The sequence below is a fragment of the Tinamus guttatus genome, unplaced genomic scaffold (assembly GCF_059628265.1).
Source record: "Tinamus guttatus ecotype Peru unplaced genomic scaffold, ASM5962826v1 Tinamus_guttatus_pri_ptg000463l, whole genome shotgun sequence".
Classification (NCBI taxonomy): Eukaryota; Metazoa; Chordata; class Aves; order Tinamiformes; family Tinamidae; genus Tinamus; species Tinamus guttatus.
The window spans coordinates 140,979-157,551 of NW_028288997.1; the positions used below are offsets into that span (position 1 = coordinate 140,979).

At 66.9% G+C, this 16,573-nt stretch overlaps 1 protein-coding gene across 7 annotated transcripts; it reads left to right on the top strand.

Moving 5' to 3' along the window:
* Nucleotides 1–586: 586 nt before the first annotated feature.
* Nucleotides 587–12,034, top strand: UBTF (upstream binding transcription factor). Of its 7 annotated transcripts, none has more exons than XM_088532621.1 (21): nt 587–606; nt 3,258–3,397; nt 4,667–4,842; nt 4,972–5,055; nt 5,249–5,404; nt 5,754–5,818; nt 6,369–6,489; nt 6,969–7,079; nt 7,361–7,494; nt 7,797–7,938; nt 8,213–8,254; nt 8,715–8,828; nt 8,967–9,122; nt 9,310–9,465; nt 9,543–9,653; nt 9,728–9,816; nt 9,922–10,111; nt 10,601–10,648; nt 10,756–10,824; nt 11,443–11,592; nt 11,851–12,034. In XM_088532621.1, exons 2-21 carry the CDS (start codon nt 3,340–3,342, stop codon nt 11,962–11,964), a joined length of 2,286 nt encoding a protein of 761 aa, XP_088388747.1. In that variant the 5' UTR covers nt 587–606; nt 3,258–3,339; the 3' UTR covers nt 11,965–12,034. The 7 variants fall into 7 exon arrangements, with proteins under 7 accessions (XP_088388747.1, XP_088388743.1, XP_088388749.1 ...); XM_088532617.1 differs by lacking the exon at nt 587–606 and adding an exon at nt 645–782; XM_088532620.1 differs by lacking the exon at nt 587–606 and adding an exon at nt 1,114–1,235.
* The last annotated feature ends 4,539 nt before the right edge of the window (nt 12,035–16,573 follow it).

A 16,573-nucleotide genomic window follows, 5' to 3' on the forward strand; every position in this document is an offset into this window, starting at 1 on the left:
CCGGGGGCTCGGGGCCGCTCCGGCACCGGGACCGGCAGCGCGGCCGCGGCGCCGCCCGCGCTCGGCGCTCCGCGTCGGGGGTGGCCCGGGCTCGGAGGGGACTCACCGGGGCGGGAGGCGGCTCGGCTTCCCCCCCCTCCCTCCCACCACCCCTCCGCGCTTCCCACCCCCCCCCCCCTTTTTTTTTTATGCAAACGCCAGGAGAGGATTGTTGCACATGTAAGGAGATTTTTTTTCCTCCCCCCCCAACCTCCCTCCTCTCTCCTTCCTCCTCCTCCTCCTCCTCTTTTCTTCTCGCTACAGTGTTGCAAAAGCAAAGAGCAATAAAAAAACACAGCGGCGGCGGCGGCGGGAGCGCGGGGCGGCGGGCGCCGCTGGGGAGCGGCGAGGCTGGCGGCGGACCCCGGCGCGCAGAGCCCGGCTGATTGGAAGAGCAAAACGCAGCGCCATGGAGGCGGGGGAAGCGCGAGCTCTCTGCGGGGACTGGAGCGCGTCCACGCCCGGGGCCAGCGCTGCAGAGCTGGCCGCCGTTCAACCGGCGCTCCCCGCCCCGCCGCCGCCGTCGAGCCGCCCGGGCCGAGCCGCGGCCCCGCCGCCGGCCCGCAGGTACGTGCGTGCGCCGGGGGAGCGCAGCGCAGCGGCCGGGCTCGCCATTCGCCGCCGCTCCGCTCCGCCGCCGGCGCCGGAGGAGGAGGAGGAGGGAGGCGCTTTGTTCCTCCGCGGGCTCCCGCCGCCGCCACCGCCGCCGCGCTGGGGAAGGCGCCGCCGCGCTCGCACCCAAGGTGGGGACGCTTCGTGGCGGCGCGTTGGGGTCTTCGTCGCTTTTGCGGGGGGGGATTTATATTTTAAAAATATCTTCGAAATATTTTCGAAATACTCTTGAGATATTTTCGAAATATTTTAGAAATATTTTTATATAGAGATTTTTTTTTCCCCTCCCCGCGCAAGGCCCCGCGGGCAGGAAGCCGCCGCCGCCGCTCGCTCCCCGCCGCGCCGCGCCGGGCCGGGCCGGGCCGGGCCGCGCCGGCGGGGGGCACCGCGCTGGGGCTCGGCGCGGGGGGAGCGCACGGCTCGGCGGCCTCGGTGCCCCCCCTCCTCCTTCCCTTCCCTTCCTTCCCTCTCCTCCTCCTCGCTCCCTCCCTCCTTCCCGCTCGCGCTCCCTCCCTCCCCGGCTGCCGCAGCTGGATTTCGGGGGCAGCTTTCCAGCGCTGCGCGCTTGTTTTTCCCCAGCCCGGGTGAGTCCCGCGCCGCGGAGCCGGCGCCGCCCGCCCGCTGCAGCCGCGCTCCGCACCGTGCGTGCCCGGGCCCGTCCGCTCCCCCCCCCACGCGCTATTTTTTCCTCCCTTCTCCTCTCTCATTTTTTATTTTTTTTAAACCCCCATCTCTCCCTTTTTTTTTTTTTTTTTTCCTTTCCCCTTCTTTCTTCCCCCGGCCCCGGAGCGGGGCTGCAGCCCCCCGCTGGGTGGGTGGGTGTTTCTGGGCTCCGCCGTTGCGAGGAGGGGTCGGGGGGAAGAAGAAGGAGGAGGAGGGGGCGGCGGCGGGGGGGGTGGGTAGGAGCCGCTCCCCGGGGGTCGGTGCGGGGAGGTCGCGCTGCCCTCGCCCGGCTCGCTGCAGCTGCCCGGCCGCCCCCAGCCGGGCATCCCCGCCCCCCCTTCCCCCTCCTCCTCCTCCTCCTCCTTCTTCTCCTTCCCCCGGCGGCTCCGGCGGGGCTGGGGCTGCGGCGGCTCGGCGAGCTCCCCCCCCCTCCGCCCGCCGCCTCCCCCTGCAGCCCGGAGCCGCGGGAGGAGGTGGGTTCGTCTCGGCTTTATAACCGCGCCGGCTGCAGAGCGCCCAGGGCGGCGGGCGGGCGCGGAGCGGAGCGGCGGGCGGAGGCGGGCGCAGCCCGGCCATTGTGTGCGGCGGCGGCGAGCGGCCGCGCCGAGCCCGGTTCAGGGCGGCGAGCGGCCGCGCCGAGCCCGGTAACGGCGGCGGGGGGCGGAGCGGCGGCGGCGGGGGATGCAGCGGAGCGGGGAGGGAGGAAAGCGGGGAGCGGAGCCGCATGCAGCGCATCGGGGGGCAGCGCGGAGCGGCGGCGCCGCCGGGGCCGCTCCATTGTGTGCGCGGGCGGCGGGCGGGGGAGGCGGCGGCGGCGGCCGGAGCGGGCGCGGAGCGGAGCGGGCGGCGCGGCCGGGGGCGGGCGGAGGGGCCGCGGCCGCGGCGGGCAGGGAGGCGCCGCCGGGGCCGCCCGCGCGCGCGCGAGTCCCACCCGGTTCCTGCTGCCTGGCGGAGGAGGAGACTCGCGCTGGCCGGCGGCGCCGGGGCTGCGCAGGGCATGTGCGGCCTCCCCGCCTCCGCCCGCCGGCCCGGCCCCTTCCTCCCCCTCCTCCTCCTCTTCCCTCCTCCTCCTCCTCCTCCTCCTCCTCCTCCCCCCGCCGGGCCCGGGATCCTGCCCCCCCCCCGCCCCCGGGGGATCCCGGTTCCCGCGCCCCCCCCCCCCCCCGCGCGGGGATCCCGGTGCGCGCGCACCGCGCGGCGCCCCCCGCCCCGCCCCGCCCCGCCGCCGAGCCCTCCCCCCGGCCCGCGGAGCCTCCCCCGCCCGCGATCCGCCCCCCCCCCCCCCCCGCGGGCCGCCCCCGGGGGGGGTTTTCCCACCCCCCCGGGCCATCCTGCCCCCCCCCCCCCCGGCAGCGGTTCCTCCCCCGCAGGTTTGAGGTCCAGCCTGTTCCACCCCCCCCCGCCCCCAAAGTGCCCGGGGAGCCCCCCCACGCCGAGGCCTCTGGCCTTCCCTGCTGGGAGATCCCTCCCTGCACTCCGGGGAGCCCCCCTGAAAATCCCCCCCTTCCCCCCTCCCCCACGAAAAAAAAAAATAGCCCCTGGGAGCCATGAGGATCCTTCCGCTGCAGCCGCCCTTATCGAAACGGCCCCAAATTGGCACATCCCCCCCCAGACCCCTTGGAGCTGCCCCCCTTTCCCAGGATGATGCTGGATCTGTGTGATCCCTCCCGCTGAGCTCCCCCATATTAGGGCCCTATGAATCTGGTGGGATTCCCCCCCCCCCCGCCCCAGGATCCCGCTGCCCCCACTTCGGGGCACCCCCCCACACCTCTCCCATCCATATTCCCCCCCAATCCAGGGAGCTGCATCAGGATCCCTCCAAATCCCACAAGCCCGGGATGGGGAGGTTGTCACCCAGACCCTGGGAGAGGGGGTCAGGAGAGGTTTGGGGGCACCCGGATTCCTGGGCCCCTGCCCTAGCGCCGCTCTCCCTCCTCCCGCAGAGCCGCGCGCCCTTGAGCTACGGCCCAGCCGGAGAGGGAGCGGGAGCCGCGGGGGCTTGTCCTGGCGTCAGGCAGCTGGAGAATGAACGGAGAAGCCGAGTGCCCTACGGACTTGGAAATGACAGCGCCCAAAAACCAAGGTGAGGGGCCCCTCTTGCTGCCCATGCCACGTCTTGCAAAGCTTGGGAGGGCCCGCGGGCTCCGGAGCGGGATCCAGCAAGGGAAAACCCTGCTGGATCCGGGGCTGGGGTTGGCACAGCGCGGTGCTCCCGGCGCCGCACACATCTGGGCTGCATTAAAAGCGGAGCCGTTACCTTGGGCCTCCGGCTCGCAGACCCTGCGATGACATCAGGGTTGGGATTTTTTAATTGAAAAGTGGAAGGGGGGGGGCGCAAAAAAAAGGTAGGAAAAAAAAGGAAAAGGAAAAGGGTCTTTATAGGGAGCCTGTGCACAGGGCTCTGCTGCCGGCCCGGCTCCGAGCCCTCCCGGCCCCTTGGCTCCGCGCGCGGCTGCAGCACGTGTCTGACTGCCGGGGATTTAGTTACACCGGGGCAGGTTCCTAATTTAGAGCTGTGCTGCCGGTGCCGGGAGGCGCCGGGCTCTGTAGTCACGGCTCCGGCCGGATCGCCACCTCCTCTTGCTGGGGTTGGGATGGGAAAAAGGGGCCAAAAATCACAGATTTGGGGTGCACCCAGCTCTGATCCTGAGCCTGGCGGGGAGGAACCCACCCGGGTTTCTGTGTAATTCCCAATGGGAGAGAGGAGCTCCCCATGGGCTGAGCTCTGCCCCGCTCCCTTTGGCAGCTCCGGGTGTCCGCGGCTCTGCGGAGCCGAGCTGGAAAGGGTTCCGCTCCAGCCCTTCCCCAGGATCTTTCCCTGCGCTCCCTCTCCGGCAGGAGAATTCCCGCCGCGAGCCGCCCGCGGCCGTATCCTGCCCGCTGCCTCCCCGGCCGTGGGAACGGCGCCTGGCGCCGCTCTGGGCCGCCCGGCTCTGCCGCCTCCAGGCTGTCCCCACGTCCCGGAGCTTTGACCTTGGCAGAGGTCAATGCGGAGCTGGATCCCGGGAATGCCGAGCCTCCCTGCTAAGGCAGCCCCGTTCCCGATGGTTCCCGCTGCCCTCGACACGTTTCCCCCCTCCCCACTTGGAATCATGTTGCCCCGTTGGCCTTCCCGGCTGCAGAGCCCCTGGCTCCCATCGACGAGCTGGGTCCTTATCTGATAGTGCGCGGGAGTGAGCAAGTCCCTTGGGGTGGCGCCGAGAGGATTTTCTAGCTTTGCCCGGTAGGAAGTTGCTCCGGGGTGATGGGAAGAGCCTCATCCCTTCGTCTCCGTAATCCGGGGAGGCGGCAGCGCGGCGGCCGGTGCCGCGGCGCGTGGGGAGCGCGCGCTGAGCGTCCCGCTCGCCCGCAGACCGCTGGTCGCAGGAGGACATGCTGACGCTGCTGGAGTGCATGAAGAACAACCTGCCCTCCAACGACGGGAGCAAGTTCAAAACCACCGAGTCCCACCTGGACTGGGAGAAGGTGGCGTTCAAGGACTTCTCGGGGGAGATGTGCAAGATGAAGTGGATGGAGATTTCCAACGAGGTAAGCGCGTGCGGCGGCCGCGTCCCGGCCCGTAGCACTCGTGCCCTCCTTGCTAGGAATCCCGCGGGTTTGTCCCTGCTGTCCCCTCCTGGCACATGCGGCATTGGCAGCCCTCCTTCCCGCGCGCAGGTGAGGAAGTTCCGGACCCTCACGGAGCTCATCATGGACGCGGAAGAGCACGTCAAGAACCCCTACAAGGGCAAGAAGCTCAAGGTAGGACAGCGGGACAGGAGGGGGGTCCGGCCGCGCGCGGGGGGTGTCACCAGCGCGGGACACGACCTCGCTGCGCGCTCTGGGCCGGCGCCGAGCGCAGGGAACATTTAATACGGCTGCTATTCCTGTCCCGCGGGGGCGGCCGGGCCCCCCCTGCTCCCTGCTCAGTGCTGCCCCCCGGCTCTCCCCCCAGAAACACCCCGACTTCCCCAAGAAGCCGCTCACTCCCTACTTCCGCTTCTTCATGGAGAAGCGCGCCAAGTACGCCAAGCTGCATCCCGAGATGAGCAACCTGGATCTCACCAAGATCCTCTCCAAGAAGTACAAGGAGCTTCCCGAGAAGAAAAAGGTACCTGGTGTGAGGAGGGGTTGGGAAGCTCCCATGGGTGCTCGCTCCAAGGAGGATCCGGTCCTGCTCTGGGATATGAGGGGGAGAAGCCCAGGAGCTTGATCACTCCCACCGGAGGAGGCTTCCTTTGCTCCTGCCATCCCACTTCCCAGCATCCGTGGGTTGTGAGGGCTGGGTCTGTCCGGTCAGTCAGACCCAGTTGGTGGCTTTGGTGCCACGTGGGTCCCTTCTTGCTGCTGGGTCGGCCTCCTTGTGCCCCGGGGTGGCCAGTGAGTTGTCGGGGTGCCCACAGGGGTGGCAGGGCCGTGTCTGTCCCTTCCCTGATGCTAACGTCCCTCTGCGCTCCCAGATGAAATACATCCAGGACTTCCAGCGGGAGAAGCAGGAGTTCGAGAGGAACCTGGCGAGGTTCAGGTGAGTAGCGACCCGTGGGCTTCATGCTGGTCCCACAATCCACAGGTGGGTGGGAAGTGAGGGGGAAAACTGCCCAAAGAGCAAGGGAAAAGCACCCGCGAGCAGCCCCCGAGCCGGGGATTTGGCCGGCACAGCGAGGGGCAGAGGCCCCACCGCGCTCTGGGCACTAGTGACTGCAAGGGGAGAGCAAGGAGCCTGGTGATGTTAAACACCTTGCGGCCGCTCTGTCTCCCATGCACATTCCCTTGGAGCTGGACTGTGAGCTCCAGGTGGATCCCGGGGATCCCAGGGATCTGCAGCTTGCAGCCGGTCCAGGGATGCAGCCAAGTGCGGGACATTGAAGGGGATGCTCCTACCTTGTGCTCCCCAGGGATCACAGCCCTCAGTGTCACCTAAACCCCCCCACCACCCATTTTGGGGACTCCTGCAGCCCCCCGTGCCGCAGCCCTGTGGAGCCTCCATGGTCCCCGTCATCCCATAGCGGGAAGGCTTGGGGTGGGCGACCCGCTCCTGCCGCCCCGTAACGCTCTCCCTTCGCCGCCGCCCCAAGGGAAGACCACCCGGACCTCATCCAGAACGCCAAGAAATCCGACGTCCCCGAAAAGCCCAAGACCCCCCAGCAGCTGTGGTACAACCACGAGAAGAAGATCTACTTGAAAGTGCGTCCAGATGTGAGTACGGTGGGGGGAGTGCGTGTGAGCGTGAGTGCCGGGGGGTCCCGCACCCCGCCGGGCCCGAGGAGGGGGAAAGAGAAGCGTTTGAGGGGGGGACAGGCTGGACGCCGCTGCTAGGAGCTCCCCGCAGTCCGGACGGAGGTAAGAGGGGCTCTGCACACCTGGAAGAGGCTCCGGGGGCTCAAGGCCCCCGTCTTTTTGCCTGTAGTTGAAGGGGCGACCACACGAGTCAGGGCAGCGAGACCCTCCAGCGCAGATAGACAGACAGACAGACAGACACCTCCGGCCATGCCCCGCACTCGCACGCACCCCCGTCCCGCCGCGAGCTCGGCTCGCAGCCCCCCGCGGCCCCCACCGGGCGCTGCTATTTTTTTGCCTATTTTTATTTTTTGGCCCCTCTCTCCATCTCCTTTTTTTATATATATATATTTTTGGATTTTACCCATCTGCCCTCACCTCTGGCTTTGGGTTTTCAGGCCACCACGAAGGAGGTGAAAGAGTCGCTGGGCAAGCAGTGGTCTCAACTGTCGGATAAAAAGAGGCTGAAATGGATTCATAAGGCCCTGGAACAGCGGAAGGAGTACGAGGTAGGGACCGGCCTCTCCCCTCCCCGCCACACTCACCCCCCACGGCCACCTGGAGCCCCTCAGCCACTAGCCCACAGCCCCCAGCCACTAGCCCACCCTTCGCCATAGGCAGCAGGGGCATCAGGCAGGTCCCTAGCAAGTGTGAGCCCGGCCTCCTGCAGCGAGATGTCCCCGGGGAGCTCTTAGGGCAATGGTTGGCTTCTCTTTCCTCCTCCTCGTCGGCGCCGGTGGGGCTGGGGCCGCTCCGCTCACGGCCGCTGCCTCCTTCCTTCCTTCCGCAGGAGATCATGCGCGACTACATCCAGAAGCACCCCGAGCTCAACCTCAGCGAGGAGGGCATCACGCGCTCCACGCTCACCAAGGCCGAGCGGCAGCTCAAGGACAAGTTCGACGGGCGACCCACGAAGCCACCACCGTGAGTCCTGGCCCGGAGGGTGCCACGTACCCCCCGCCGCTGTCCCCTCGCGTTCGGGCACAAGGGATGTGTCCCTCTCCAAGCTCCACTTGGCTTTCTTGGGTAGACACCAGTGGCCTTTGAGCACCCAAGGTTGGCCACATGGGCAGGAGCTCTTGGTGCTCCCCCACATTCTGCACTGGGCAGAGGAGCTGAGCGGGACTCAGGGTGCTGCTCTGCACCCCAGAGCAGGGATGGTCCTAAGGGCCACGTCAAAGAAGGGGCAGGTCCCCTTGCTAAGCCCAGTGCCCCCCGTGCCGCAGGAACAGCTACTCCCTGTACTGCGCCGAGCTGATGGCCAACATGAAAGACGTGCCCAGCACGGAGCGGATGGTGCTGTGCAGCCAGCAGTGGAAGCTGCTCTCGCAGAAGGAGAAGGACGCGTACCACAAAAAGTGCGATCAGGTGAGCGGCCACATGTCCCTGTGTCCCTCCTTCCATCCAGCTGGCCGCGAGCGCTGCGGGCAGGGGGAGCGGGGCAAGAGGGCTTGGGGCAGCGATCTCCCTGGAAATGGGCCCCCAGTCTGTCCCCAGGGCTGGTTCTTGGTGTCCCCAATGTCCCCAGGGTCCTGCTGCCATCCTCTGTCTCCCTCGCGTGGGACCAGCCGGTGGTCCAGGTGGCAGGTGCCGTTGCTGGGGGGTGTCTCTGTGTAACAACCTTTTCATCTCCCCCCACCAGAAAAAGAAAGACTATGAGATCGAGCTGCTCCGCTTCCTGGAGGTGAGCAGGGCTGGGGGGCCGTGCCCTGTTCCACTTCCCCCCAAAATAAGGGGGGTCCCGTGCACCCGTGCAGGATCCTGTCCCTTCCTACCCGCCCTAACCCCTCATCCTGGCGTCTCCCGGCCGGCACAGGGATGTCACTGGGAGGCAGCGGGGCCAGGGCGGCCGTGCCCCAGCAGCCAGTGTCCCACATCCTCCCCTGGCCGCATTGGGAGCCGCAGCCCCAGGCGGACGTGATGCGGTCCCGGCTTCGAGGGCCGGAAAAAACGCGGCAGTGGCCGCAGCAAAGCACCTACCCACGGGGAGGAAACAAGAGACCCCGCCGGGGAGAAAGGATGTGGCCCTGGGGACATGGGGACTCCCAGGGTCGGGACAGCGTGGGCTCCCCGTGTGCTGCTCCCCACCCGCCGTGTCCCTTTGTCCCCCCGTCCTCGGTTAATGCCATCCCCCCGCCGCACAGAGCCTGCCCGAGGAGGAGCAGCAGCGGGTGCTGGGCGAGGAGAAGATGCTGGGTGGCAACCGGAAAGGGGCCACGAGTCCCGCGTCCAAAAAGTCCTCGCCCGAGACCGGCAAGGTGAGCGGGGTGGCGCGTGCCGGGCGGCCTCGTGCGCTTGGGCTTTCATCACGGTTTTCCCGGTGTCGGTGGGGGGTTTTCATGCCCATAGGGGTCTGTGCGTTGGCCCCCACCCCAGGCCTCGTGTCGCTCCCGCAGGCCAGCTCGGAGAAGCCCAAGCGGCCCATCTCTGCCATGTTCATCTTCTCGGAGGAGAAGCGGAAGCAGCTGCAGGAGGAGCGGCCGGAGCTGTCGGAGAGCGAGCTCACGCGGCTGCTGGCGCGCATGTGGAACGACCTCTCCGAGAAGAAGAAGGTGAGCAGCCCGTCCCGCTCGCTCCGGGAGCATCCCGAGCTCCCGCGCTCAGCCGGGTCCCTGCGCCCTGTCCCTCTCGCGTGGCTGGGTCTGTGCACTTCGTCCATGCATCCTGGTGCATCCCTGAGCATCTCTGGGAAGACCGGAGCGCTTCTCGGCGCTCTCATCCCACCGTGCTCTCCCGCAGGCCAAGTACAAGGCGCGGGAGGCGGCGATGAAGGCGCAGTCCGAGAAGAAGCACGGCTCCGATAAGGAGGAGCGCGGCAAGCTGCCCGAGTCCCCCAAGACGGCCGAGGAGATCTGGCAGCAGAGCGTCATCGGCGACTACCTGGCTCGCTTCAAGGTGAGCCGCGGGCCCGCGGCGAGCTCGGGCGCGCGCGCGCCGGGAACGCGCTCTGAGCGGCCCTCTCCGTGCCGCAGAACGACCGGAGCAAAGCGCTGAAGGCCATGGAGGCCACTTGGAACAACATGGAGAAGAAGGAGAAGCTCATGTGGATCAAGAAAGCGGCGGAGGATCAGAAGCGATACGAGGTGGGTGGCTGCCCGGCCCCACGCGCGTCCCCCGCCGCCGCTGTTCCCGTCCCTCATGCCCTGTGTCCCTGCAGCGGGAGCTGAGCGAGATGCGGGCCCCGCCGTGCTCCACCAACGCTGCCAAGAAGATGAAGTTCCAGGGCGAGCCCAAGAAACCCCCCATGTGAGTGTCGCGCCGGAGCGGGGGGTCGGCTTGGAAGCCCCCCCAGGGCCGCCGTGCGGCGGGGCCCGGGCTGAGCCGCTCTCTGCGTCCCCGTCCCGCTTGCAGGAACGGTTACCAGAAATTCTCCCAGGAGCTGCTCTCCAACGGGGAGCTGAACCACCTGCCGCTCAAGGAGCGCATGGTGGAGATCGGCAGCCGCTGGCAGCGCATCTCCCAGGGCCAGAAGGAGCACTACAAGAAGCTCGCCGAGGAGCAGCAGAAGCAGTACAAGGTGCACCTCGACATCTGGCTCAAGGTGGGCGCATCCCTCGGGCTCCGCCGCGCGTTGGCCCTGGAGGGGCTGGGGAAAAGGCTCTCTGCTCGCTTGGGTGAGGGTTTGCTCCCTTGAGCGGGTCTGCGTTTGCTTGGAGGGGCGTCTACTCACTTAAGGGAGGGTTTGCTCACTCAAGGAGGTCTCTGCTTGCTTGGAAGGGGGTGTCTCTGCTTGCTTGGAGGGGTCTCTGCTCACCTGAGGAGGTTGTTCCTTGCTTGGGGTGTCTCTTTTTGCTTGGAGGGGTCTCTGCTCCCTTGGGAGAGCATTTGCTCCCTTGAGGAAGTCCATGCTCCCTTGGAGGGTGCTCTGCTCCCTCGGGAGAGTTTGCTCACAAGGAGATCTCTGCTCCCTCCCCATCCCTGCAAAACCCACACTGGCAAACTTACAAAATGCGCCTATCCATAAGTGGGGAAGGGGCTGCAGGGACATGTCCCTGCCTGCCCCGTCCTCACCGTGTGCTCGTCCCCGCAGAGCCTGTCCCCGCAGGAGCGAGCCGCCTACAAGGAGCACACCTCCAACGTGAGTATGGGCGAGCGCGGCCGCGCCGGGGCTGCGCCGGCCTCGCGGGGGGCTTCTCCGTGCCGGGGGGGACCGGCCCCATGGTCTCACCTGGTCTCCCCATGCAGAAACGCAAGAGCATAGGGAAGATGCGGGGCCCCAACCCCAAGATGAAGCCCACGATGCAGTCCAAGTCGGTGAGTGGGCGCACGGGGGCTGGCGGCCCGGGGAGCAAACCCTGCGGCACGGCGGGGTTCACGGCGCCGTGGCCTGTGGTGGGTGCGGGTCCTGCAGGGCGTCCCGTGAGGGGTCCTATGGTCCCATGTTTGATTCCAGAGTCCCGCGATGGGCACCGTAATGGGCATTGAAGTCCCGTGGTGGGTCCTGGGGTCTTGTGATGGGTCCTGTGATGGGCGTCAGGGTCCCATGGGGGGTCCTACGGACCCATGATGGATCCCAGGGTGCCACGATGGGTCCTGTGGTGGGCACCAGGGTCCTGTGGTTGTTCCTATGGTCCTCTTGTCCTGTGATGGGTCACGTGGTGGGTCCTGTGGTCCCACATTGGGTCCGTGCTGGGCACCTAGGTCTTGGGGTGGATCCCATGGTCCTGTTGTCCCACAGGGCGAGGGGTGGTCGGGCGATGGGGCCGTGGTCCGGTGTTGGTCCTATGGAGGGTGCCTGGGTCTTGGGCTGGGTCCTGTGATTCCATGGTAGCTTCCATGATCCCATGGTGGGTCCCGTGTTGGGGTGCCAAGATGCACTGAGTCTCCCTGGAGCCACCAGCCTGCACCTGACCACCCCTTGAACCCCCGCAGGAGTCCGAGGATGACGACGATGACGATGATGACGACGAGGAGGACGACGACGAAGACGACGATGATGACGACGACAACGGCGACTCGTCGGAGGAGGGCGCCGACTCCTCCGAGTCGAGCAGCGAGGAGGAGAGCGAGGACGGGGACGAGGTGAGGGGCGGCGGGGGGCCGGGGAGGCAGGACGAGGTGAGGGCAGGGATGGGGGGCCCCCCCTTTCCCCACTGTGTCCCTTCCTCGCTCCTGTGTGCGCTGCGGCCGTGCTGAGCACTGGCAAACTCATTCCATGGGTGCCTGCTGCCCTAGGGGGCAGGGGGGGAGCTTCTCCCCGCTTTTCTCTGGGATGCGTGTGGGGGGGTGGATGGATGGACATGGATGTGGCGCCCACCGGCCTCCCCCCTCTCCGTGCAGAACGACGAGGATGAGGACGAGGAGGACGAGGACGACGAGGACGACAACGACTCGGAGGGCAGCAGCTCCTCCTCCTCCTCCTCGGGGGACTCGTCCGACTCCGACTCCAACTGAGCGGCCCCCCCGGCCCGGCGCTTAGGAATGGCCCTCGGTTCTGCTCGGTTTCGGTCCCGGTTTCGTTCCCCCCGCCTCTCCCCCCGGCCTTCCTCTTCCTCCTCTTCCTCCTCGCCCCCCGCGAGCGCGGCCCCAGGAAGGGCCGATGGCCCCGGGGCTGAGCTCACACTATGGGGCAGGGGGACCCCCCGGGGGGGAAGCGACCCCGGGAGGGGATGGGACACTTGGGGACCCCCCCCAGGACCCACCTCCGGGGCGAGCGAGGTGTCGCCGTTTGTTCTGCTCCTTTTTTGGGGGGGCCCGCGCCCGCCCCCCCTTCACCCACCCCCACCCCATTTATTTGTATTTTTTCCCCTTTTCCTCCCCCCCCACGTGCATCCCCCCTTCATTACCAGCTCCGGACTTTATAGAAAGAAAAAGAAAAACAAAAACTAATCCCTCCACCCCCCCCCTTTTTTTTTTTTTTAAGAAAAACACCCCATGAACAGAAAAAAAAAAAAAAAAAACAAACCCAAAAAACAGAAAACAAAAAAAATCCCCCCCAGGACACGGGGTCAGTGCGTGAGCCGAGCGGCTCAGGACTCAGCCGGGGGGGGGAAGTTGCTCCGTTTTCCCCTTCCCGTCCCCCCTCCCCTTCCTCGCAGCTTCTCCGGCTGGAGCTGGGAAGGGGTTGGGACCCCCCCCAGCCGCTGCCGGATCCCGCGGGAGCAGCCGGCCGCATCCAGGGCACTTAGGGGGCCGGGGGGGCCGCGTGCGGGTGCGAGCGCGGCGGGGCCGCTGTGACCAAGGGGGGGGCTGTCTGTGTTGTCAGTGGTTGTTGTGCCGTTGTATTTTATTTTATTCTTTATTTTTTTTTCCTTTTTATAAAACGAGAAATATCCATCTTTTATTTTTTTTCCCTTATTTCCCCTCCCCTTTAATTTTTTTAATTCCTCGTTTTCCCCCTCTCTCCATCCCCCCCCTGCCCCCAGCAAAGCTGCTCCTCGACCCGCCCCCCTCCCCCGCCGGGTGCTGCGCTCAAGGGGGGAGGGGTGATACAGCCCCCCCTCCCCCCAATGTTGTAAATATTGGTGCAGTTTGGGTGGATTTTGGAGGTTTCGGGGGAGGGGGATGGTGGGGGCCCCTTTTTAAGCCGCCGTGAGCACCAGCAATCCCATGGGGCCCCCCCTGGAAAGGGGATAGGGGGTGAATTCCCCCCCCCTTCCCCTGAGCGCTGGGGAGGGGAGGCTGGGGTGTTATTTTTCCCGCACGTGTTTTTGTTTAGCCATTTCCTCCCTTTTTTAACCCAAATCTCAGTGTAGGGTGGTGCAAAGCAGCAGCTTTGGGGCTGCAATGGGGGAGGGCACCGCTCGGCACCCCAAATCCTGTCGCCCTCCTCCCCCATAGGTCGGTGCCCCCAGACCGTTGCTGTCACCACTGGGGTGTCCCCCCGCCCCCCACTTTGAATTGGGCCAAAAAATAGCTGTTTTGGGGAAAAATTTACCCAGCCTGTGGCTCACTCGGTGAGGGGGGTTCACCCCATCCCTCCCACACGGACAATCCTCCCATGTCCCCCCCGGCACCGGGGCCCAGACCCAGCCTGGCCGCTGTCCCCATGTGTCCCCTGTCCGTCCGTCCGTCTCCAACCCTCCATTTAGGGGGTTTTTGGTTTTTTTTTTCCTTTCCTCCCAATTTTTAATTTCCCACCCTGGCCCCTCAGGGGCTCCCGCTCTCTCCTCTGCTAAATGTACCCAGCACTGTCATGTTTTAGTGGATGTGTTTTTAGTACAAAAAAAAATACAAAAAAAAAATTACTTTTTTTTTCTGTTTAAAAAAGTAAAAAAAAAATAAAAATGAAAAATTCTTACAGCGCCGACAGCAGTGGCGGGGGGGAAGGCGTTTGCGCTGCAAGAGGATTGAACCTGCGTGCATTTTTGCACTGCCACAAAAACCCGGGCTCCTTTAGATGGAAGTTCTTGTGAATTACATTTAAAAAAACAAAAAACAAAAAAAAAATCATCTTTTTTTTTCTAATATTTAAAGAGTGTTTTTGTAGGTTTAAAAAAAATATGAAAAAAATCCAAAAAAAAAAGAGAAAATCCCAGCTTCAGATTTGTACGGCCGAGCGGGCCGGGGGGGCGGCACGGCCGCCCCCGCTCTGCAGCTCCCCGGTTTGCTTGGGTTTCGGTTCTTTTATTTTTTTTTTCGTTGTTTTTTGAGTTTTTTTTTTTGTATAATAAAGTGAAAAATAATGTTTCTGTTCTCATGTCATTACTATAAAAAAAATAAAATTTAGGAAAAAAAAAGTGAAGTCGGTGTGAGGAGTGTTTTTGCTGCCAGCAGGGGTGGGTGGGATCCATGGGGATTTGGGTGATCCATAGGGAACCAGGGCTGGGGGTGGAGGGTTTTAGTGACTGATATTGGGGGGGATCCTTGGGGGTCACCTCAGAGGGGGATCTGTGCGGATAAGGAGGACCCAAGGTATTCCCATAGGAATAAGGGTGATCCATAGGGATGAGGTCCTTACGGACACGGGGGAATCCATAGGGATCAGTATGGAGGGGATCCCTTGCGATATGGGCGCTCCATAGTGGGGTCCCTTGGGATATGGAGGAGATCCATAGGGACATGTGCGATCCATACGGTCATGGAGAGGGACCTAGAGGGAGCCATGGGAATACGGAGGTCCCTGGGGGCCAGTGGGGGGGATCCACAGGGACACGAGGGACCCACGAGGACACGCGGCGCCCTCGGGGGACCCGTAGCGGGGCGGGGCTCGTGGGGCCGCCCCCCCGTAGGGCTCCTCGGGGCGGAGGCTCCCGCAGGCAGCTCCGCCCCCGGGAAGCCCCGCCCCAACACAGCCCCCGCCCCAACTAGACCACGCCCCTCTAGGGGACCCGCCCCCATGCAGACCCCTCCCCGCCCCCGGACTCCACCCGCTCTCCCCAAGCCCCGCCTCCCCGCCGAGCCCCGCCCCGCGCCGCCCGGCGCCCTCCAACGAGGCGCCGGTGCCCGCGCGGCGGCGGCGGCCGCGCGCTCCCATTGGCCGCGCGCGCGGGCGGCGGCTCCCCATTGGCGGCGGCGCGCGCGGGGGGGCGGGCCCAGCGCGCGGCCCGCCTGCGCCGCCCCTGCCCTCCCCTCGGCCGCCGCCGCCGGGGCGGAGGGAGCGCGAGGCCCGGCCCGGCCCCGCTGCGGCTCCCGGTGCGGCCCGGCCCGGCCCGGCCCCGCCACGGCGGGCGGCGCTGCCGAGCATGGCGAGGCGCGGGCGGAGCGGCGGCGGCCGCTGAGCGGCCCCGGGCCCTGCTGCGCGCCGGTGAGTGACGGAGCGGGAGCGAGGGGCGGGGGCGGGCGGGCTGCTCCTCCTCCCCGCGGCGCCCGCCGCCCGGCCCCGCCCGCGGGCCCCGCCGCCCGCGCGGAGCGCCCGGGCCTGCGGGGTCCGGCCGGGGAGCCCCGCGCGGGAGCCGCTCCCGGCGGGATCCGCCCCGCGCGCGGGGGGCTCCCTGCTCGGGCGGCCCCGGACGCCGAAGGGTCCCCCCGCTGCCCGGCCCGGCTTTGCCACCCCCCGGGATGCCCCGGCCCTGCAGGATCCCCTGGGATCCCCTGATGTTTTGGCATCCCGCGGCCCGGCTTTGGGATCCTCCCGGTGCTGCGGGATCCCCCCCATGTTCCCCGGGGCTGCCTTGGGATCCCCCGCAGCCCCCGCCCTGCTCCGGGCCCCCGGCTCCGTTCAGCCCCCCCGGCTGCCGTTGGTTACCGGGGGGAAGGGGGAGGGAGAAGGGCACGCCCCCCCCCCCCCCGGCCGGTGCCCGCCGCCCCTTTGTTCCGTTCGCGGGGCCGAACCCCCCCCCAGGCCCGGGGGCCCGGAGGAGGCGGCCGCGCGGCGCGGGGGGAGGCCGCGGCCGGCGCCGCTCGGCGCTTCCTCTTTCTGTCCCCGAGGTAGAAAATCCGCCCCCCTCCGGGGCCCGGAAACGCGTGTGCGCTGGGGGGGGGGCACGGAGGGCCGGACGCCGGGGCCCCCCTCTGCCCCCGGGCTGCGCCGGGATGTCCCCCCGGGGGATCTTCCCCCCCGCTCCTGTTTGGCGGGGGGTCCGGCCGGTGCCCGGGAGGGTCCCCGTGGGGGGGGCTCTGCTCGGGGACGGTTCCCGTTCCCTCCTCCCCGGGTCGTGATGCAGCAAAAACGGGCGCGGGGGGCGGCTGGGACACGTGCCGGGGTGGGGGGAGTGCCCCGGTCCCCACGTGCTCCCCAAACCCGCAGCGAGGGGCAGCCCCGCGGGGCGTTCCCGGTGCCGGGACGTTTCCCGGCAGAGAGGCCTTGTTCATCCTTGTTCATCCTTGTTCATCCTTGTTTATCCGGCGGCAGCGCCGCGGAGAGGCCGTTCGGCCGGGGAGGGCCGGCCCTGGCAGCCGCGGGCCCCTCTCCCTTGTCCCCAAGGGCCCCCCCGTATTCGCCGTCCTCCCCCCGCCCTGTCCCTTTGCCCCGTCTCGCACAGGCTCCTGCTGGAGCCGGGGGGTCCGTTGGCACCGGGGGGCACCGAGCCCGCGTCCCTCACAACCGGCCCCTTCCCACGGCCCGGGGCGGGGGGGGCGCTTCCCGGTTTCCAGGGGGGTCTCCCGGTGGACACGGAGGAGC